This window comes from Lingula anatina, chromosome 4 (genome assembly GCF_051362555.1).
Source record: "Lingula anatina isolate TDL-2025a chromosome 4, LinAna3.0, whole genome shotgun sequence".
NCBI lineage: Eukaryota > Metazoa > Brachiopoda > Lingulata > Lingulida > Lingulidae > Lingula > Lingula anatina.
Window position 1 is genome coordinate 26,377,520 of NC_141770.1, and position 23,451 is coordinate 26,400,970.

General features: G+C 35.8%; 1 protein-coding gene across 12 annotated transcripts in view; it reads left to right on the forward strand.

Moving 5' to 3' along the window:
* The window catches only part of LOC106152397 (1-phosphatidylinositol 4,5-bisphosphate phosphodiesterase gamma-1), a 61,875-nt gene that overhangs the window by 6,085 nt on the left and 32,339 nt on the right, over window positions 1–23,451 (forward strand). For 10 of the 12 annotated variants that reach the window (XM_087011223.1, XM_087011222.1, XM_087011224.1 and 7 more), the window contains exons 2-14: window positions 791–940; window positions 1,314–1,407; window positions 2,615–2,659; window positions 4,473–4,554; window positions 9,968–10,045; window positions 12,212–12,249; window positions 12,496–12,547; window positions 12,888–12,992; window positions 13,447–13,562; window positions 14,700–14,785; window positions 15,180–15,300; window positions 15,595–15,680; window positions 15,986–16,068. In XM_087011223.1, coding sequence (XP_086867349.1) covers window positions 791–940; window positions 1,314–1,407; window positions 2,615–2,659; window positions 4,473–4,554; window positions 9,968–10,045; window positions 12,212–12,249; window positions 12,496–12,547; window positions 12,888–12,992; window positions 13,447–13,562; window positions 14,700–14,785; window positions 15,180–15,300; window positions 15,595–15,680; window positions 15,986–16,068 — 1,136 coding nt within the window. Of the gene's footprint in view, window positions 1–790; window positions 941–1,313; window positions 1,408–2,084; window positions 2,488–2,614; window positions 2,660–4,472; window positions 4,555–9,967; window positions 10,046–10,185; window positions 10,420–12,211; window positions 12,250–12,495; window positions 12,548–12,887; window positions 12,993–13,446; window positions 13,563–14,699; window positions 14,786–15,179; window positions 15,301–15,594; window positions 15,681–15,985; window positions 16,069–23,451 lie in introns of those variants that run through there. The other 2 variants (XM_087011227.1, XM_087011228.1) reach the window with 2 other exon arrangements.

Below are 23,451 nucleotides of genomic sequence, written 5' to 3' on the forward strand. Positions count from 1 at the left end.
GATTGGTGTCAAAAATCAAATTGTTGTCATTGCCAAAAAAGAGAAATCTGGAAAAAAAAAGTTATATAACAGAAAAAGTGAGGGCCTTTTGATACTTAACAGTAGTTACGGTACCATGAAAAGGATGTGATGTCAGATATTGCAGGCAGACACTTCAATTACGTCTAATCTTGGGAGGTTTTTAGAAGGAGAATGTGCAGTGCTCCAAGACTTTGGTGCATTTAGAGGGTTCAGAAATGGATTTTTTTGTCTTAGGTTTGGCATTAAGTCAGGTTTTGTGTTCCTCAGCCGAATAGAAACCGATAGATGACTATTTTGAGTGATTTGTTTGTACTTTAATTTGGACTTGATTTGGGACATTGCTAGTTACTGCCATCTCTCTCTCCTTTCTCTCTCTCTCTCTCTTTACACATTAAATGCATAACCAAAATCTGTTGGTAAGGCACCAACAAAACTCCTCAACTTTATCAAGATTTAGATATTTTGACATTCAAATATTTGGATTAGCCATCTGTTATAGATACAGTGTGCTTTCTAAGGATTAACAAGTTTATATTGCACCTGCCAATCTTTACCTGGTAAGTATCTGCAAGACTCCAGAACAAGTTGTTTCTTATCACTAAACTGATACAGGTAGACAGATGGATCTGAGCACAAAAGTAGAATTTCAAGATCAGAAATTAAAAAAGAATTAAAGAGAAACTCTTTTATTCCTTGCTTCACGTCCCATTCCACACAACCATTTGTATACCACTTTATATAACTGATAACGACCAATTTCAAATTGTAGTTGATCTGCGCGAAGTTAAGGAGATTCGTCCAGGGAAGAACTCGAAAGACTTTGAGAAATGGCCAGAGGAGGGCAAGAAGATGGACAAGGAGAGGTCATTTGTTATCCTGTATGGCATGGAGTTCCGCCTGAAGACGCTGTCCTTGGTTGGTGAGTATTGCACTGTAGGGATTGCGGGCTGGCTTTTGAATAAAAAAAATTGACGAAATGTCAAAAACGAGTATAGAAACATCTGCTTGGAGAAATGAGTGAGTTTGAGAATATCTCAAGTAAAAATAAGTACTTTTGATTTCTAGTCTTGTTTTGATTTATTTAGCAGTTTTAAAATTATCTATTTTCATTTTCTTTTTTTTTTTCGTTGAACACAATTTCTATAAACAGTTGTTCCCTTGAAGATATTTGTTTGATTACAAAAATGAAAGACCTTTGACATGTGTGTATAAAAATTCAATTTCACCTAAAATATTTCAAGCTGGGGTTTCATGAATGCACATTGATATGTGTTCTTTTTTTCTTTTTCCAGCCAGCACACAGGAGGAGTACCGTATGATGGTAGACGGCCTCCGATACCTCAGTGAAGATACACAGTCAGGGCCCTATCCACTACAGGTTGAAAGGTAAGGGTGGGGGTATAGTGATTACCTCAGTCAGTACACACAGTCAGGGCCCTACCCACTACAGGTTGAAAGGTAAGGGTGGGGGTATAGTGATTACCTCAGTCAGTACACATAGTCAGGGCCCTATCCACTACAGGTTGAAAGGTAAGGGTGGGGGTATAGTGATTACCTCAGTCAGTACACATAGTCAGGGCCCTACCCACTACAGGTTGAAAGGTAAGAGTGGGGGTATAGTGATTACCTCAGTCAGTACACATAGTCAGGGCCCTACCCACTACAGGTTGAAAGGTAAGGGTGGGGGTATAGTGATTACCTCACTCAGTACACACAGTCAGGGCCCTACCCACTACAGGTTGAAAGGTAAGGGTGGGGGTATAGTGATTACCTCACTTAGTACACACAGTCAGGGCCCTATCCACTACAGGTTGAAAGGTAAGAGTGGGGGTATAGTGATTACCTCAGTCAGTACACACAGTCAGGGCCCTACCCACTACAGGTTGAAAGGTAAGGGTGGGGGTATAGTGATTACCTCACTCAGTACACACAGTCAGGGCCCTACCCACTACAGGTTGAAAGGTAAGGGTGGGGGTATAGTGATTACCTCACTCAGTACACACAGTCAGGGCCCTACCCACTACAGGTTGAAAGGTAAGAGTGGGGGTATAGTGATTACCTCAGTCAGTACACACAGTCAGGGCCCTACCCACTACAGGTTGAAAGGTAAGGGTGGGGGTATAGTGGTTACCTCACTCAGTACACACAGTCAGGGCCCTACCCACTACAGGTTGAAAGGTAAGGGTGGGGGTATAGTGATTACCTCACTCAGTACACACAGTCAGGGCCCTACCCACTACAGGTTGAAAGGTAAGGGTGGGGGTATAGTGATTACCTCAGTCAGTACACACAGTCAGGGCCCTACCCACTATAGGTTGAAAGGTAAGGGTGGGGGTATAGTGATTACCTCAGTCAGTACACACAGTCAGGGCCCTACCCACTACAGGTTGAAAGGTAAGGGTGGGGGTATAGTGATTACCTCAGTCAGTACACACAGTCAGGGCCCTACCCACTACAGGTTGAAAGGTATTGGTGTGGGTCTTACACAGGACAATTAAATCAAGATAATTTTGCTGTAGCCCTCACACCTAGAATTCCAAGAAATATGTCTGTGTGGTTAATTAAAATTAGTTGTTTTTCTTTATTCTTCTAGGTGGCTGCGCAAAGAATTTTACACATTAGAAAACCGAAACCACATGTAAGTAACCTGGCAAGCCTGAGAATTTTATTGAAGAAAAGGAAAAAATTAAAAGTCATAGAATATAAATGCTGGCTTGAAATCATTGTACAGCCAGGTTGGACTGGCATTAGATTTGTAATTCCAATTCAGAGTTACGTTTAGAAATATACTTGTTTACTAATAGAAAGTTTAACTTATAAATAAACATAAATAGGCAGTTGTAAGGAAACAAAACTATTATCTGGCACTCTGGCATTGAATGTGATGCCTCTCAGTAGTCAATAAGAGATTAAGAACAAAAACCCAGGACATTTACTATTGTAGTATTTAACTTGTTTGAGTGCTTTTTGCCATTCAGAACAAAGTCATCATGGTAAATAGCGATAAATCACACTCTGCCATCTCTCTGTGACAGTTGTGAACAATTGTGTTGATTTTCCACTCATTGGACTTGAGATGGAAAGGATTGTGGCTAATGCAACACTCTGTGTGGCCTGTGTGATTTCTGGCAGCGTGTTAAGACAAGGAAATCTTTGGACCGAATATTGGTCCAACTTCTGTTATGTTACAGTCAGGTTGATGTGGTGTAGATGTCTGGATTGTGAAATAAGTGCTGAAGGGTTCTGTGTGTACAGCAGTAGGGTGATAGCAGAGAGGTACCATTTCACCCAAATTGCTGATTTTTATTTGAACTGGGACTTGTTCCAAATTATATTGGGTCCAAACTAGACAATATAGGTGGAGTTTTTGATTAAACCTCCCTGGTCCTGTATGTAATCCTGGATACACCCCAGTGGGGATGTTTTTCTGACACCTCATCTTGCTTACTGCCAATATACTTTCACCACACCAACTCTGCAGTGAGCACTCTGTAATACATGCAAAGTATTTTTATAGTACTTACGACCTCTGAAAACTAAAAAGACTAAGCATTTTTGTATCTACGAGGCATGGCATTAAGATCCTTTTGATGAAGAACTTTGATATGAAATGATTTTTTTATCATCATTAAACGAGAGATGATGAAAAAGCCTATTTTACCAAGATAATTAGTTTTGAAAAAATTCCTATTAGGACTTGTCCCATATAGTCTAGTGGAGAGGGTTTAGGTAAGGTCTGCTGTGATCTGTAAATCATTTCATTATATTCAAGAGGTACATTGTCTTTCGGGACAGCTTCATTTGGTTAGCTGATACTGATAAGGGAACGATTTCGTGCATGCCTTTCATTGTCACTTGGGGTAAAAATGCCAATTTTGAGCAGTCTGTTAGCAAAATGAGAAACTTGCACAGAAATTCCATGTACTCTCTCTGTATCAGAAATAAAATGTGCCATTTTGAGCTCAGATCTTGCCAGAAAAAAATGCAACAAGTGTAATTAAGTCAAATGGTTGTTTTCAAAAAAAAATTGTTGTCAAACATTGACGTGAATCAAGCTGGAGTTAATTCAAAATATTTAAAGTAAAAAAAAAAAAGGTGGTATTGACACAGTCCTTTCTAAGTTCATTTTATTTTGTAATTTCCTCTTAGAAGTTAAGTTTATTTTATAATGTGTACATGTCTTCTGGCAGTGAAATTGATATTTCCAAGAAGGCCATGGATGCTTTAGTTTCCGATAACCCTGACTTAATGCACAAACAACTGATCTCAACTTGATGATTCCTAGAAGAGCTGACACCCTGCTCAATTATCAGACGTCTGTGGTATTTTTCAAAACCATAATACAGATATTTTGGCAAGCCACTATCCCTCACTTCCTTTTCTGTATTTTTCTGTTGTAATTTTTTCCCAAAAAAGATATATAATTTATATATTTATTGGTTTTTTTCTAGGGTGTCTGTAAAGGATATCAAGTCATGGCTACCCAGAGTAAATTATAAAATATCTAACACAAAGCTACGGGAACAATATCAGGTAAGATATTCCAGAACATATAAGTAGATTAAGTAAATCTGTTTGTGTCTGATCTTGTGTGTAATGAGGGGTAGGAAGATGATTTCTTAAGTGGAAGTGAAAAAATAAAGAAGATGAACGGCCTATTTCACCAATAAGTAAATAAATCAGTAAATAGAATTTAAAAGTAATAAATTTATTAAACAGTGAAAAGGATTTAAAGAAAGACATTGGCTCAGACTTTTAAAGCTCTGATTAACTCGGCATTATTGTACCACCAGCGTTAGCGCTGGCGGTACACATGGTTTTAGTCCCGTCCAGATCGTTCCGCCGGCTCCGCGAGCTCGTGCGGCTCCGCCGGATGGCTACCGTTACCGCTTCTCCTCCTAGACGGTAAGGGCCCCCGTAACCATCTCTTGGATTTAGGTCACCTATAATCTCAACTCGTTCCACGTAAAATTTGGGCTTTGTCGGTATTGGGGTCTAGGTGTGGCACTCATTGCAATGCACCCTTGTCTAAAAATGGCAAAATTAAATGCTAATTATCTACCCTACGGATGGAATTATGGGAAAAATTTCTACAGACGGCTTTCCAAAAGTCATATGTGTAGATTTCAAATATGCCCTTGGATTTGACCTTTGACCTTTATTTCAAGGTCAAACGGGCCAAAATTTTCAAAAAAATTAATTTTTTTACGAAAAAAAAATTATTTGCCCTGTTATTTAGACACCACACAGACTTAATCAATAATATTATTGGAAGTTGTTACCCTTCAGGTCATCTTTCATCTCCGTGAATTTGGGGTCAATCCGTGCATTTTCACAGGAGTAGCGGCCATAAGATACTGAAACTGTCTCTAATTCGGGAACCGTTTACGCTAGAGACCCATTCTTTTTTGCATTTTGTAGAGCATGTAAAGCCCAACACTGGAGGTGGTCTCCGTTTTTTTGTATTCCATACGGTTTTCGAGTTACGCTGTATCAAAAAGTACATATTGGTGGTGAAAGCAAAATGTGCAGTACGGTAATGGATAATAAATTTTGAACTCCAGAAAAAAAAATATAAGGCTTGGCAAAGCAGACAACTTGTGGTCAAAAATGACATTATTTCATCAAATTTGAACTTCTGGAACTTCAGAGCACCTCCCATTTCAAGAATTTTGACCAAAATGACCTTTTCTTTATTTTAATTAATTTTTTTCTGTAGGAAATTTATGGCACATTATGGTAACTCCAAAATTATAATATTTAGTCCCTTATATCTCCAAAACTGGCAGAGATAGGTCCATAGTTACTATTGAAGTTGAATAGGAAGTCATATACTGGCAATCTTACTGTGACCTTGAAATTGACCTTTGACCTACTTTTCACCATGAACTGAACTTTGCAAATTTTGCTTCCCTTTTATCTCCAAAACTGGCAGAGATAGGTCCATAGTTACTATTGAACTTGAATAGGAAGTCATATACTGGCAATCTAAATGTGACCTTAAAATTGACCTTTGACCTACTTTTCACCATGACTTTAACTTTGCAAATTTTGCTTCCCTTTTATCTCCAAAACTGGAAGAGATAGGTCCATAGTTTCTATTGAACTTGAATAGGAAGTCATATACTGGCAATCTATATGTGACCTTGAAATTGACCTTTGACCTACTTTTCACCATGAACTGAACTTTGCAAATTTTGTTTCCCTTTTATCTCCAAAACTGGCAGAGATAGGTCCATAGTTACTATTGAACTTGAATAGGAAGTCATATACTGGCAATCTAAATGTGACCTTAAAATTGACCTTTGACCTACTTTTCACCATGAATTGAACTTTGCAAATTTTGCTTCCCTTTTATCTCCAAAACTGGAAGAGATAGGTCCATAGTTTCTATTGAACTTGAATAGGAAGTCATATACTGGCAATCTATATGTGACCTTGAAATTGACCTTTGACCTACTTTTCACCATGAACTGAACTCTGCAAATTTTGCTTCCCTTTTATCTCCAAACCTGGCAGAGGTAGGTCCATAGTTACTATTGAAGTTGAATAGGAAGTCATATACTGGCAATCTATATGTGACCTTGAAATTGACCTTTGACCTACTTTTCACCATGAATTGAACTTTGCAAATTTTGGTTCCCTTTTATCTCCAAAACTGGCAGAGATAGGTCCATAGTTGCTATTGAACTTGAATAGGAAGTCATATCCTGGCAATCTAAGTGTGATCTTGAAATTGACCTTTGACCTACTTATTATCATGAACTGAACTCTGCTAATTTCTTTCTCTTTTAACTCCAAACCTGGCAGAGGTAGGTCCATAGTTACTATTGAAGTTAAATATGAAGTCATATTCTGGCAATTTACTGTGACCTTGAAATTGACCTTTGACCTTCTTTTCACCATGAACTGAACTTTGCATATTTTGCTTCCCTTTTATCTTCAAAACTAGCAGAGATATTTCCATGGTTACTATTGAAGTTGAATAGGAAGTCATATACTGGCAATCTTACTGTGAACTGGAAATTGACATTTGACCTACTTTTCACCATGAACTGAACTTTGCAAATTTTGCTTCCCTTTTATCTCCAAAACTGGCTGAGATAGGTCCATAATTACTGTAGAACTTGAATAGGAAGTCATATACTGGCAATCTAAATGTGACCTTAAAATTGACCTTTGACCTACTTTTCACCATGAACTGAACTTTGCAAATTTTGCTTCCCTTTTATCTCCAAAGTTACGCTGTATCAAAAAGTACATTGGTGGTGAAAGCAAAATGTGCAGTACGGTAATGGATAATAAATTTTGAACTCCAGAAAAATAAAACATAAGGCTTGGCAAAGCAGACAACTCGTGGTCAAAAATGACATTATATCATCAAATTTGAACATCTCGAACTTCAGAACACCTCCCATTTCAAGAATTTTGACCAAAATGACCTTTTCTTTATTTTAATTAATTTTTTCTGTAGGAAATTTATGGCACATTATGGTAACTCCAAAATTATAATATTTAGTCCCTTATATCTCCAAAACTGGCAGAGATAGGTCCATAGTTACTATTGAAGTTGAATAGGAAGTCATATACTGGCAATCTTACTGTGACCTTGAAATTGACCTTTGACCTACTTTTCACCATGAACTGAACTTTGCAAATTTTGCTTCCCTTTTATCTCCAAAACTGGCAGAGATAGGTCCATAGTTATTATTGAAGTTGAATAGGAAGTCATATACTGGCAATCTAAATGTGACCTTTAAATTGACCTTTGGCCTACTTTTCACCATGAACTGAACTTTGCGAATTTTGCTTCCCTTTTATCTCCAAAACTGGCAGAGATAGGTCCATAGTTACTATTAAACTTGAATAGGAAATCATATACTGGCAATTTACTGTGACCTTGAAATTGACCTTTGACCTACCTTACGATGAATTCACTTTGATTGTACCATTTTAAGTTATATATATTTTTTGAATGTTTTGAAAATTGTTGTTGATTGCATTTTTACAGCTTGTCAAGCACAAGACTGGTGGCTGTGTCCCTTACTTTGTGTATGTGGGGGTCTATACGAATGCGCTTGCTCCAGCTGGTGGTACAATATTCGGAGGCGGTATCGCCTCTCTGATCTTCTAGTTATTATTTATTTTGGCTTGATGTGCACTGTATTTACAAAATCCATTTCGCGGGTACAATGATATGCAATAATTACAAAATTTCAACCTCAGAGTTGCAAATGCAAAAATAAGTATATATATATACAGATATGATAATTATTATTCTTGTTAATATAGTCTAAGTCTTTAGACCTCATTTTGTGGAAGAGACCCTTGAAAGAGGTGTTTCTAAGACCCCATTCCCAGAGATTAGATCGATCCAAACTAGATCGACCTAACTCCCTGGGGGTTCACGCCAATTAGCTGTCAGCGGGCACGAAAGTTAATTACCCCCTTACAGCTTGTTGAAGGCGGAAGGGACATTTAAGTCGGATTATCTGACAGTAATCTAGTGAGACTCCCCACAGGGATAGATCGATCTAAATGTCTGGGAATACACCCTAAATGTTCATATCTCGGTTGTAGAAGTGTTCTACCTCTGAAATGAGAGCAGCTGGCATGTCTGCTAGTAAAGCCATTCATTGTGTAAAGTACAACATTGCTAGTTATATTGATAAACAAAAAACGTATGAATTATTACTTGGAAAACTCATTTATCAAATTAATCATAATTTCTCAGAAATACCAGCATTTCAAAAGTGGTATTGTGGGAAGAGAAAGGGTCAGAAGAAATGGATTATCTGAGAGATTTATTCTGCTGAGGATTGGTGGTGATCAATATAAAAACCAGTTTGCACCTAAACTTTTCAGTGCACTTGTCTGTTGTACCACTAAATCTCACAAAACTGCAAATCCGAAGTAATATTGACTAGTCGAAAGAACAAATTTTCTATAAGTCTGAGAGAAATTAGTACCTTTGTTTTTACCTGTTTAATGCTTTATTTACTAGTTAATTGCCTCAAAATAGCTGCTGACATGGTACTGCTGTCAGGTGCAGTGAATTTAAATTTTTTTAGTTGCTTACATTGCATGCTATGGAGTAACCAATTAGTGAAGGAAATTAGAACTGAGGATAGCATTTCATGACAGATGTCAGTAGGGATTAAAGTTGCCATTTATGTGGAAGTGCTGCTAATTGAAAGTCATTTTGACACTCTTTTATAAAAACTGAATTGCGATGTGTTTTATTTATTGATCTCAGGGATGGTTTTTAAAAAAGTGTCCAATGTATGTATAAAGTTATTCTTCCTTGCTCTATATATTCCCTAAACACACACATACACACAAACAATACAGTTCAATATCTTGTATAAAATGCAGCTTAACTGGAGTTGATGACATGGGCAGTTATTAATTAGACGTGGAATCAGTGAACGGTCACTGGAGCAGATTAACAGTTTGGAATTACCACTGCTGGGCGGGAATAAGCTGATTGGTACAGTAATTGGTGTGAATTGAGAAATTCTGCAGAACACTGTTCTTGGGAAAAACAGGATGGATTCTGCAGTACATTGACACCACAGTACTGGTCATTACAGCCCATATTAACAATAATAGATAATAAAAATAATAAAAATGTCTGTAATAATAGTAATAGTGACTTATAAGACTTATTAAATATATATGTAATTATTGATTTATGGCTTTTATTCTATGTAAAAGAGCCAAAGAATATACCAGTTATATCATTTTGTGATCATGGTCTTGAACATCAATATAATTATAATGGATAAAAAATGGATTCTAGCATAAACACCGTTTTATGTTTTCAAATAAATAGTGTGATTTGACACAAATGTCAGTAACCAATTAGTGTCTGTATGTGATGCAGCCATGGTTTGAAAAAAAAAGTCTTTCATGTTCCTAATTCAAATTGTTTCTTGTTTGTCAGATGATAGAGCCACAGCTGAAGGAAATAGGGTTTGAGCAATTTTCCATGCTATACCACAACCTCATCCATGTACATAGTGTAAGTATACCACAACCTCATCCATGTACATAGTGTAAGTATACCACAACCTCATCCATGTACATAGTGTAAGTATACCACAACCTCATCCATGTACATAGTGTAAGTATACCACAACCTCATCCATGTACATAGTGTAAGTATACCACAACCTCATCCATGTACATAGTGTAAGTATACCACAACCTCATCCATGTACATAGTGTAAGTATACCACAACCTCATCCATGTACATAGTGTAAGTATACCACAACCTCATCCATGTACATAGTGTAAGTATACCACAACCTCATCCATGTACATAGTGTAAGTATACCACAACCTCATCCATGTACATAGTGTAAGTATACCACAACCTCATCCATGTACATAGTGTAAGTATACCACAACCTCATCCATGTACATAGCAGGGGCGGATTTAGGCCGTCTTCTGGGTCTTCCAGAAGACGGTCAGATTTTCAAGTTTACATTGACGGGTATCCAATTTTTAATGTTGGAAGACGGTCAAAATTGGAGGATGAATCAACAAAGATAATTTGGAAGACTGTCAGTATATAGCTCTGGATCCGCCCCTGCATAGTGTAAGTATTCAGCTAAAAAAAAACTGGCTGTCACTTTTTTCCCTTTTTAGAGGGTGAGAGATGAAAATAGAGAGAGAGAGAGAAGCTATTTCTTTTGTTGGAGGAGGAAATTGCATTTTTTTTTTTTTTTTTACAAAGCATCCATCTTACCTGGGATGTCATTGAATCTGTTTCTGGCCAATTATTCCTGTAATATGTGTCGTCCTTGAGGTCTAGTTTATTTCCGTTTTATGTGTGTTTATGAAACCATGCCGTCATGAATTTGTTTGCCAAAGTTTGGTATACACACTGAAAAATAAAAAACACCCTTTTTTGTCTAAAAGATTAAAATAAAGTAGAATTGTTTAAAATGACCAAAAAAGGAATGCTTGTGGATATGTATGTATATATAAAGTTAATAGAAGACTTGGTTAATATTGGCTGATCTAAATCAAAATAACAAATACATTCTATGCTGAAATGAATGTTAAAAGCGAGCAGAAAAAAATGACAATCTAGTTAGACTAGAAAGCTTTAAATTGCTTTCATTTCTGACAGATGAGACAAATAGTTATCATTACCCCAAATGAACTATTGAGCTTTCATTGTCCTATTGTGCATTGATTTTTGATGACCTCAGGCCTGTTTTCTTGTCTGAAGTGTTAGATGGAAATTTGTCTGTTTTTTTGAGGCAAGGTAAATAATTAGTAATCAAATTGGAAATTATTTTGCCCTTTTTATAACAAGATAGAAATGGCTGTTATTGTAGACCAGTAGCTATTTTAATTTACAAGACTGTGACAGAAGTGTTTCCTACACTGAAGTAATCTAAGGTATTGAGAGTAGGAATGAATTTAAAAAAAAACACACGTGCATTTATGCACTCCCATACAAAAATGCTTGGCTAAACAGATATTATTCACATTATTTCTTTAATGTTTGGTACCTTTGTTTGATTGTAATGGATGTCTGCAACCAGAAAATATTGATATTGGAAATAAAAGAAGCTACTATACTCTTTCTGATCACTCAGAAAATGCAGGTGCCACATTTACTCATAATTTGCCTAATAGGCCTCTACTGGTGAATAGTGGCACATGAAAAGTAAAATTTGACATAAAACGCGACTGTAAACCGATAGTTTAATGCATTTTAGTCATGTTCTTTACATGGCTCTTGTTTCAGTTTCCTTTTTTGAGGAAGTTATGATTTCAGGGAATTTTTTCTGTTGTCTCCCTTTTTAGCCTAAACAGCATATGTGAAGTGAAAGGCATTTATGTTTACATGTTATACATATTGTTACTCTGTCCTTATGCTAGCATTATTTTTATTTCTATGCTCATTTGTTTATTATTTTTTCATTTGTTTAGATATTTCATGTCTATTTAGCCATTATATGGCAAAAACTCACTCTCTCTCTCTCTCTCTCTCTCTCTCTGTTTGTGTGTGTTTGCATGTTTGAGAGAGAGACTTCAATCAAAGCAAGGAAGACTGGATATTTTGTACATATTTTAGACAAAAGATCATTACCAGCTCTGTTAACTCAGGTGTCAGACATGTCTTCCACAGGATATAATAATGACTCCATCTTTTCTTATGTTTACAGATATTTACAGAGTATTTCCCAATGTATTCAAGAGATGGGTATGTAGAAAAACTTTCTTTCAATTTTGATCGTCAGATATAAACATAGACATATATTTCCAAGAATTTAGATCTTAATTGCCTGAAATAAACATCCTTTCCATTTTCAAAGGATGTAGATTTGTATGATTATGTTTCTTATACTGTAGTAGAGAAAATATTCTTATGCAAGTAAAATATCATTACAATTTCCATTTTATACCATTTATGTATTTATTTATTTATTTATTTATTTATTTATTTTAGAGACAAGCTGACAGCAGAAGAATTTGAACAGTTTTTGATAGTTGAACAAAAGGTATGTTTTATAAAAATGAAAACAAGAAATGTATTTGTTAATATTATTGTTTGAAACATTTTAAACTGACTTTAAGGGTTTTAACATTAAAGGTAACACTCAAATGTGAATTGCAGAAAATGGTGATTTCATATGTATCCCTATTATGTAAAAATATCAGAAAAGGTTTTCACTTTTCAAGCATTGTATTTTATTAATATTAAAAAATCATAGCATGCAGTCATGGTTTTTCAAGACCTAAATCCTCGATGAAGCTGGACACAGAAACAGTTTTTTTATCGGTAATCTGTAGGAAGATTTTTTCTTGATTCTTTATTATTTTTATTACCATTTCTCATAGGATCCCTTAGGAAATGATTCGCAGAATGTCCTGTCTTTCATGCGCCAAATCCTGGAGTCATCAGATCCCATACGTGCTGTCAAGCCTCACTTCACACATCACGAGGTAAATAATTTGACAGTTTTTGATAGGCTGGAATAGGATAAGAAGTACAGATATCGTTTGATGTTGAAAATGATCAAAATGTAGAATAGGTCTGATTTATAGAAAATGGGGATAACGAGGTAGAGCAGATTTCAATGGGATATTAAAAGTTAAAAGAAATAAGAATTAAACTGTATATTGTGTTCTTAGAATTATTTTATAATTTAGTTGATTTGAATTTTCGACTTGGTTTAACTACTTTTTTGATTATGTTTTACTGTCTCTTTGATCATGGGTATTGCAAATTTTGACAAGTTACAATGACAGATTGATGTTCAGTGATACATGTTCATTCTTTGTACAAAGATTTATTAAATTACAAACACCACACAGATGAATCTGAAAAATTGCAATAGGTAATCATAAAGAGGTAAAATTTAACACCTACTGATGTCGCCGTTCCCCTCTGTTCCAGTTCCTAGACTATTTGTATTCAGACAAGAACACGATATGGGAGGAAGATCATGAGAAGGTCAATCAAGACATGACAAAGCCTCTCTCTCAGTTCTGGATAGCGTCATCACATAACACGTAGGCAGACTGATATATTAGTTCTGATGTGCTGTTGTCTTGGGGTGGATTAATAAGAAGAACAATGATAATAGTAATGAAAATATTAAATATAAAATATATGTATTCGTTTGAATTGTGTTGTCACAAACTTAAATTATTGTAACTTTTGTGTGATTAAGAGAAGTATGTAAAGGCATCTTTATGGTGATAGGTTCTTGCTTGCTGGATGTGTTAGTTGTGACAGATTGCAACACAGTGTGTTAGTTGTGATAGCAGTGTGTTCTTGCTGGATGTATTAGTTGTGACAGATTGCAACACAGTGTGTTAGTTGTGATAGCAGTGTGTTCTTTGCTGGATGTATTAGTTGTGACAGATTGCAACACAGTGTGTTAGTTGTGATAGCAGTGTGTTCTTGCTGGATGTATTAGTTGTGACAGATTGCAACACAGTGTGTTAGTTGTGATAGCAGTGTGTTCTTGCTGGATGTATTAGTTGTGACAGATTGCAACACAGTGTGTTAGTTGTGATAGCAGTGTGTTCTTGCTGGATGTATTAGTTGTGACAGATTGCAACACAGTGTGTTAGTTGTGATAGCAGTGTGTTCTTGCTGGATGTATTAGTTGTGACAGATTGCAACACAGTGTGTTAGTTGTGATAGCAGTGTGTTCTTGCTGGATGTGTTAGTTGTGACAGATTGCTACACAGTGTGTTAGTGGTGATAGCAGTGTGTTCTTGCTGGATGTGTTAGTTGTGACAGATTGCTAAACAGTGTGTTAGTTGTGATAGCAGTGTGTTCTTGCTGGATGTGTTATCTGTGACAGATTGCTACACAGTGTGTTAGTTGTGACAGATTGCTACACAGTGTGTTAGTTGTGACAGATTGCTACACAGTGTGTTAGTTGTGATGCCTTTGTGACTGCTTAATTTGGCACACTATGGTAGATATGTGATTGGTTCTTAGACGAGGTTTTAATTTTGATCCGCTTTTGATCGTTGTACTCTATGGTCACCATGTAAGGAGAGACAGACCCTTACATGAATTAATAGTATGTATGCTACTGTATAACTTGGAATTTGTTTCTTTTTTATTATTATTATAATTATTATTATTATTATTATATTTTATTGTGATAGTAAATAATTCTTTATTTACAGATATCTCACTGGGGATCAGTTTTCCAGTGAGTCGTCCACGGAGGCATATGGAAGATGTCTACGTATGGGGGCACGCTGTATTGAATGTAAGTGTATTAACTAGGTTAGACACAGGGGTGTCCAAAAGTATTCACTAATTGTCATTCAAGTTGAAAGGCATGTTAACCTGATCATTGAAGTCTTCTAGAAGAGGTTAATTTGTAGTAGTTATATGAATGGAAGATGGGGGTTCAGAAATGATAGTGTTATTCATTTGTTAATGCTAATAATAATGAATAAGATTATTTACAATAATAGAGGAATGGTTAGTGTACTAAGATTGCAAAAAAAAAAAAAAGGATGAATTGACAACAGGAATGCTCTAGTTTTAAGAAAATTTGACTCCAAGAATACCATTATGCAGTGTCAGTAAATTGCTCAATTTTACCCCATTGAAAAGATGGAGGCATTATCTTAATAAAAACCAGCCTTTATTTCTAGTGGACTGCTGGGACGGGCCTGAAGGGATGCCCTATATCTACCACGGACATACTCTAACCTCTAAGGTCAAATTTCTGGATGTCCTCAAGACTATAGCTGAAAATGCTTGGGTCACTTCAGAGTGAGTTTTTTTAACCTCGTTTTCTTTTTAAGTTCATTTCTTATGTTTGTTTTATTCTAATTTATTTTTTTTAATGTGTTCACTTTAAATATGCAGATTTAATAGCAGTTAAATAGCTGAATTAAAGACACAAAATCAGCCTTAATAAATTTGTCTTTAAAATGAGTTTAAATTTTCAGCTTTTTTCTTCAATCAAATTAGGATTTGTTTTACATAATGCTTAATGCCCTATTCTGTTGTGCACCCAGTATGGATGTGCCTGAAATTTGATGAATAAAAATTTTGTTATTTCAGATATCCTGTCATTTTGTCAATAGAAAATCACTGCAGTCTTCAACAACAGAGAAACATGGCCAATGGATTCAAGGAGGTGTTTGGAGGTAAATTTATTTATTTATTTATTTATTTATTTATTTATTTAAATGTTTACTTATTTGTTATTCCTTTAAATTCCCTTTCAAAAAAATTGGGAATGTAGCTGACTTTAAAGTTTAACTTCAAGGTGTTTTCCTAGCCTGCTAAGATTTGTTGTTGTCATTGAATATTTTAAAAATGCTTTTTGAAACCTTTTTATGTTGACTTTTCCTAAGTTACTTTAGAATTTATATAGCCATCATATAAATTTGTACTTCTGCAAAATATGTAATCGTCTTGAATACTATTGTAATTATTATTATTATTACAGATCAACTACTGACAGAGCCTATAGACAAGGAAGCTACCCAGCTTCCATCTCCTGAGGCTTTGAAAAGAAAGTTTATATTAAAGGTAAGATGAGATTTTCACCAGACAAGGAGGACGTTTCTCTTCTCTACCATGTGACCCATATCAGAGTTCTTACTAATTTTTCTGTGCTTAAAAAGAAACAGGATATAAGAAATTTGATGTTGCTTTTGAGGAAGTTTTATGTTAAACAATGGCAATATTTATTCCTTTCTACGTCAAAAAGGAAAAGGAAAAAGTCACAAGTATGTAATAAAATATGTCAGCAAATATGTTAACATATTGCTTCTCTATCCAGGTTTAGAATTCAGTATGCACTTGCACACGCATGCGCGTACATGTGCATGCTCACACACATTGAGGTTTGGAAGGGTTAAAGTGCCTTGGAAATGAACTGAATGTCTAAACCCTTCACTACCACTGCATTTTTAAAATTAAATTTTCAGATAGATGTCCTTTTCAGGACCACTTTTTGACCCTTTTTCCATTTGTGTCCATTTATTATTCCATTATAGTGTTACAGTATGAATACAAGCTATGCTCTCAAAAAAGCACAATCACGACTTAATTTGGTGAGTCACTCCTTGCCATCGCACGGTTGTAGGGGCAGCCACCTGTTTAACAAAAATATCTCAAGCCATAGTTGGTCTTAACTTGATGACATTAAATTATTAGGACTTTGACTCAAGATAAATGAATAGTAGTTCACTGAAGTAAGAAGATAGTCCTGGTTTTGTTAAAGGGGAGAAATGGCTCGTGGTTGAGACTCTTACTTGTTAATTTTAGTGTGCTACTATAGATTTATCATGATTGAAAGTGAACCAAATATTTTGTCTAAAAGTTAAGATCAGCTTTAGGCTGAGTTATGTGGAACATGCCTTAGTTAATAATAGGAGCCTGTTGAAGCTTTTAAATTACCTGATATTCAAGTTTTGGTTGGTGTTTGTGGCTTTTTTTGAAAGTGTTGTATCAGTTTTGTAGTTTGAGCCTTTTGAGAGCAGTAAACCAGTATAAATTTGATTATGAAACGGCACTAAAGATGTCACTGTGATTAAAGGATCTACAGGCAGGATTGAATGATGGAACCATGACAGTTATAATCCTAGATATAACTTTTTGTAATGGTCTTTCATTATATTTTTCACAGGCACCCTGCATTTTTAGAATAGTAAAATAATCACTTCTATAACAGGAAAGGAGATGGTATCGAGAGTTCATTTTAAAATGTTTTCCTTGATTTATATCTGTTAATATTCAATCCTGTGGCCTAGAAAGCTAAAACGAGAGAAGAAAATGGCTGTGTAAGTGACTTTTAAGCACTTTAAAATATATTAATAATTGTAATTATAATCATATAAGCATTGACATAACAGTCTTTCAATTATTTTGTCTGTACATATAGCATCTGTCATCGCCGTCATCATCGCTGTGCACTTTCACCGATGACATGATAAGTGGATAACCCTTTTACTTTTTGGTTTGAAACTTACAGAACTGATGAATATTCATAATATTTATTATTTATTATTGTATCAAAATTGACAAAATGACCTTTTTTCTGAATCTTCATTTTCTGCTTTTGTCTGTACATTTGAAAGCTTTGTTGCCTTTTTTTATTATTTATTTATTCATTTATTTTTTGTTTACATTTCCAAATTTGTAGTCCACCTGTATAGAAAATTCTAATTTTGCATTGTCATGATAAAATGAACTGAATGAGTGTAAATGGTTATTTCAGGGTAAAACGGAGTTAGTAATGTACAAGTAAGGTTCTCTCTTATCTGTTCTAGGTTTTTCTCTGGAAACCTTGCAGGTTTTTTTTTTTTTTTTTTTTTTTTTTTTTTAATAAGTTGCTGCCACTGGTGCAGCTTATTCTGGTTTAAAAATGGACAACACACAAACATCAGTTTTCTTCTTTTATTTTCTGAGACAATACAATGCACAAGTCACATCTGCTCTGAGACTGTTGAAGATAAAATATTTGTACATTGAAAGAGGCTGAGCGGCTGTATATTTATTTTTTTCCCATTACATTACATGTTCAGAAACTCGGAATGGAGCAAATTTGACATTTAAAATTGTTCTGTTGTATATGGATGGTGGTCAGTATGTTATTGCCCCTTGGGTAATCACTGGCTGAATTCAGAGCTATTAAGTCACTTGCCTGATTAACTTTCAAGTGTCCATTAAATGAGATTACATAAAACACACGTTGAGATTTCCCTGTAAAGTCCCATAGGTTTAGCTCTCTTAAATGTGTCACATAATTAGGAATCAGTGATAATTATGCAGGTAAATATTGTTTAATATTGCTAATAAGTTAACAAAAGATAAAAGTTTGTGTAATGCCAACATTAATGCTATAGATGAATAACAGTGCCTTATTATTCTCAAACTCATTGGGGTTATTCATATCATGTTAATACAGCTAATTAAAAGTTTGAATAGCAGCTTTATTGGTATTTTTTGTTATGTTTTATCTTAATTTTTTTAAATTTTCTTTTCCAAACACTAGTGTCTTTAAGAAGCTCTGTGCATTTTCTGTATTTCCACATGAGCAATTGTATTGGTTTTTATGTCTTTAAACATAATGTAATATTATTTTATGCACTGTCATTTTTTTTTCACATATTGAGATTTTCATTATGTGAATTTGAACTCTCACATATGGTCCTGAAACTGTAATCATATTGACCATGTTACCTGTTGTGCTGTATATATATTTTTTCCCATTACAAACATGTTTGACAGGCAGGGACAGGTGGACAAACAGTTGACTGCCAACTCCTCCAGTAGACAATGCAAGCTCCTATGCTAGGTAAATCAATACAGATAACAAGCCATTCCTACTTAAATTTCAAAGTTCAACAGCACACTAGCTGAATGTAAACAAAATGCTATAGCTTACTACAGAAATTTTAGCCCTGAAATTAATGCTATGTAAAATTGTAACCTTAATCTGAATTTGTGGTGGATTTATGCCAAGCATAGATTTTTAGTTTGATTTTTTCTTTGTATTGACTTTTAAAAAATTTGATAGCAAGGCTTTCCCAGAGAGAAGTCCAGCTGTCATTTGCACGGCCCTGACCTCAAATGAAGTGCTACAATGTCCCAAACTGATGTCTGAGCAAACTCACTGCCAAATTTTGACAGAGGACACATTTAAATGGCAACAGAACAAAATACAAATTATAAAAAAAATATATATATATACATAGACATTCTATTATTTGCAGTAACGGAGAAAGTCAACATGGTAAAATTAGATTAATGTCTTTTGACCATGCAGTTTTAAATTTGTTCGTGCCAAAGTCAGCAGCAAAAATTTTACAAATATACGTCATTCTTGTGTGGCATGATTTTACATAACATCCATTATTTGCATTCAAAAAAAAAAAAAAAAAAGTAAAATGCTCTCAAATACTCATACACTATAGGTAAAATTATCCATTGATTTCCCATGACTCTGAAGCCCTGACTTAATTTACACATTCTAAATTTAAACTAGAACTTAACTAATTTGCATTGCATGCTTTTGCATCTAATTTGGCCAAAAAAATTATATGAATTTCCAAAGGGCCTCAAGCCAAGTTAACATTTTCTACATGTCTACTGTAACAGTACAGGACTGAAACTTGACTGTGAATTATGTTTTTTAGCTGTATGTATTTTTGCAAAAAAAAAAAAGAAAAGAAAGAAAGAAAGAGGAAAAAAGGAAAAAGTGGCCTTTCCTTATTAAATTGGTTTTCCCTTGTTTTCAGACTGTTTAAAGTTACTGCTTCTATCAGATTTCACATTTGTTATGTTCTGGTTCCTACAACCTATCCTCCTTATCATTGGTGACATGTGGTTTAACTAACACCAGCATTGTGATATATTTTCATCTGTTCAATATTATCAGTAGCTAGTGTAAGTACTGAAATGTCTTAACTTGGCCTTCCTGTTCTGCCACCACCAGCTGGCCAGCAGGGTTGATGGCTAATGCTTTCGGAGACTCTAACCCATCATCCTTAGTGGCAATGTATCTGATAAAATGTCCGTGTGGACTCAGTGCCACTATCCTGTGGTTAAGAAGATCAGCAATGAAGATGTGGCCATAGCTGTCTGTACACACTCCATGAGGTGCACACAGCTGACCATCACCACTGCCATATCTGCCATACTGGTACAGCAGACCACCAGTAGGTGACAGCACATGTACACAATGTCTGCTCAAATCTGATATTGCAATGTTATCATTCACACTGTTCACTGTGATGTACACTGGGTATTTACACATACTGAGTGGAATAGCGTCCAGGAGCTGTCCACTGTCTGCATGGAATGTTAAGAAAGATTTCTTTGAGCTGTCACAAACTATCACATTACCTTGTCTGTTCAGTGTAATACCACGTGGCTCATCCAGTTGACCCTGAACCATGGTTGTCACCTGCTGACCTCTGGTGGAGAACACTTGGACATATCTGTCAATCTGTGATGCAATATACAGGAGACCAGTCTGTGACACAGCCACATCAAACGGTCTGTTTACTATAATGCCATACTTGAAATTTCCAGCATGTGTGAACATCTTTGTTCTGTTTTCTCCTTGATACACAACAAACACATGTCCTTCGTTTATGGCTAACCCAGTCAAGGACATTGTTCTGTCATCTTCTAGCTTGGTACTAAAAGAACGCACACACTTTGCCTTCTCTAAGAAAATGGGAGGATGTGGTGCTGATCTTGGATTTGCTCGCTGTCCAGCTAATGGAGATTTTGTCTGTATTGTCACCTGCCCTAACATGGCTTCCTGTTCGGGAGGATTTGGTGCTGATCTTGGATTCATTGCCTGTCTAGCTAACGGAGATTGTGACTGCACTGTTACCTGTCCTAACGTGGCTTCCTGTTCGGGAGGATTTGGTGCTGATCTTGGATTTATTGCCTGTCTAGCTAACGGAGGTTGTGACTGTACTGTCACCTGTCCTAACATGGCTTCTAGTCCAGGAGAACTTGGTGGTCTTGGATTTGTTCCATGTCTCCCTAATGGAGGTTGTAACTGTACTGTCACCTGTCCTAACATGGCTTCTAGTCCAGGAGAACTTGGTAGTCTTGGATTTGTTCCATGTCTCCCTAATGGAGGTTGTGACTGTACTGTCACTTGTCCTAACATGGCTTCCAGTCTGGCAGCAGATATCTTACCAGGGCTGTATGATATCTGTGCTGGTGTATCTAGAGTTGGGACAGGTGCTTTCTCCATCTCTGCCAGTCTTTCTATCAGAGGTTTTGTGTGAACCATGATATCAGAGTCAGTGCCATTTGTGATCAGTTGAAAGGCAAAATCACAGGCGTTGTGTAACAAGACATGGTGGAGTGTATGGGTATATTTGTTTGCTCCCATCTGCCTCTGTCTGCTATCGCAAACAGAATTCACTTTTGATATCAGTGTCTCTTTCCTCTCATTGATCAGCCGGACAATTTGCTCAGCTTGGTTTTTAATCTCATTGATTGTGACAGTTCTGTTATGAGAGTCCTCTGTGTCATTGGTTGTTTCCATGGCAGCTGCTTCTTTAAACCTGATCGACGTTTTCATAGTTTTTACAAGAGCAGTTTTAATTTTATCTCTGTTGCTATTTGCAAGTTGATCAACTAATGAAATACGATGTCGGCCATGTTCGGTTGCTATACACTGTCTACATATAGCGGTATCATCATCTTCACAGTAGTATTCTAATTCATTTTCATGGTGTTTCTTACAACTGATGGTCATTTGTGCATTGGCAAAATTATTTTTCAGTCGAGTAAATCCGCTAGCTTGAAACTGGGTCTCTTCTCTACAAATAGGACACAGAAATGTCTCACTTGGAGAGAGAAATCTTTGGGCATGGTCAGATATACAACCATTGCAAAAAGTATGGTAGCAAGGCAGTATACAGAGGTCCTTATACTCTTTCAGACAGATGCTACATGTTAAGAGATTATCTGTGAAAGCTGTTGCTAGTGCTTCTGCCATGTCTGAATGTCTTTTTGATTCTCGGTTCCCAATTTACTTTCCGGTGCTGCAGCTGATCAAAGTAACATGAAGTGAAGTTTTACTTCATTATTAGCATGTTTCTTGCAACTGATGCTCATTTGTGCTTTTGCCGTGTTTGACTGTCTCTTTGTAAGTTTGCAATGAATGATTGAGCTAGTTTTGTGACTTTGGTATTGAATAACTTGGTCTAGAATTCGTCAAAAAAGGTAAATATTCTCTCTACTTCACAATTCTGCAGCTTTGATCAACATAGATCACAATACTATGTTGCCACTTACTGTGTGAACTCTTTAACTGGCTTACTGATTTTTAAATAATCCATGAGTATGTCCCCTGTTTCTTCCTTTTCCTTTTAGAAGTGTGCAAAGGTAGAGAAAAATACGTCATCTTTTTATTTCTTGACGCTGACCTCAACATAGCAACATGGTGTATATGAAGACAAAAGCAGCTCCCATTGTGTGTTGGTTGGTGACATGGCTGTATTGTGTTTACTCTTAAGCTCAGATTATTGATAGAGCCAGGAATGCAGGTATTTCTGTCTCGCTTCAGGTGACACAGTTGTAGCATATTTACCCTGAGCTCAGGTTAAACAAGTAGAACCATGTCTGCAGGTATTTTTATGTACAGACACCAATGTGTCTAATGATATCCATTATTGGAGTTGCATATATATGCTGAAAAAAGTGAAAAAAAAACCAGCTTAACTTCCATAAAAATGACCTGATCATGCTGATTTTCGAGATTTACCTGCGTATTATGACTATTCATCAGTTCTGTAAGTTTCAAGCCAAAAGGTAAAATGGTTTTCCACTTATCATATTATCGGCACGGGGATGATGGCGACGACAGACGCAGGGGACGGCTATATGTACAGACACATCAGTGTCTGTACATAAAAAGTAGAAAATAACGGTGCACATATAGGAAACTGTCAATTCTATATCTTTCATGTATTGGCATTTTCAGTGTGGGACCTAGAATTCCCACAGGCATGAAGCCCAGGGGTAGTCAAATTTTCTTAATGTCCATGTTTTTAATAATAGATAATTAAAAATTAATGATATTTATGTAGTTTACCATTATGTAATATTGCATCAGATTTGACAAAAAAAAACTAACTTTGTGCACTGCCACCATAACATTATGAAAAGAAAATTGTGTTGCTCATTTTTTTTTTAACTTTCAAGAATGATTCTTAGGATTGACCTTCAGCTTAAATTAGAAAAGCAGCTCTACTGGATTATCATTTTTTTAAATTTATGCAATTTTTTGTGAAATTATCATTTTTCTCATTCTGGCATTTGCTTAGTGTGAAATTGAACTCTCATGGGTCTGTAGCCTTATATGTTTTGACTGTCATCAGAATTACCTGTAAAATTTGATGTTGACTTTGCATTTTAGCTTAGCATTTTTCA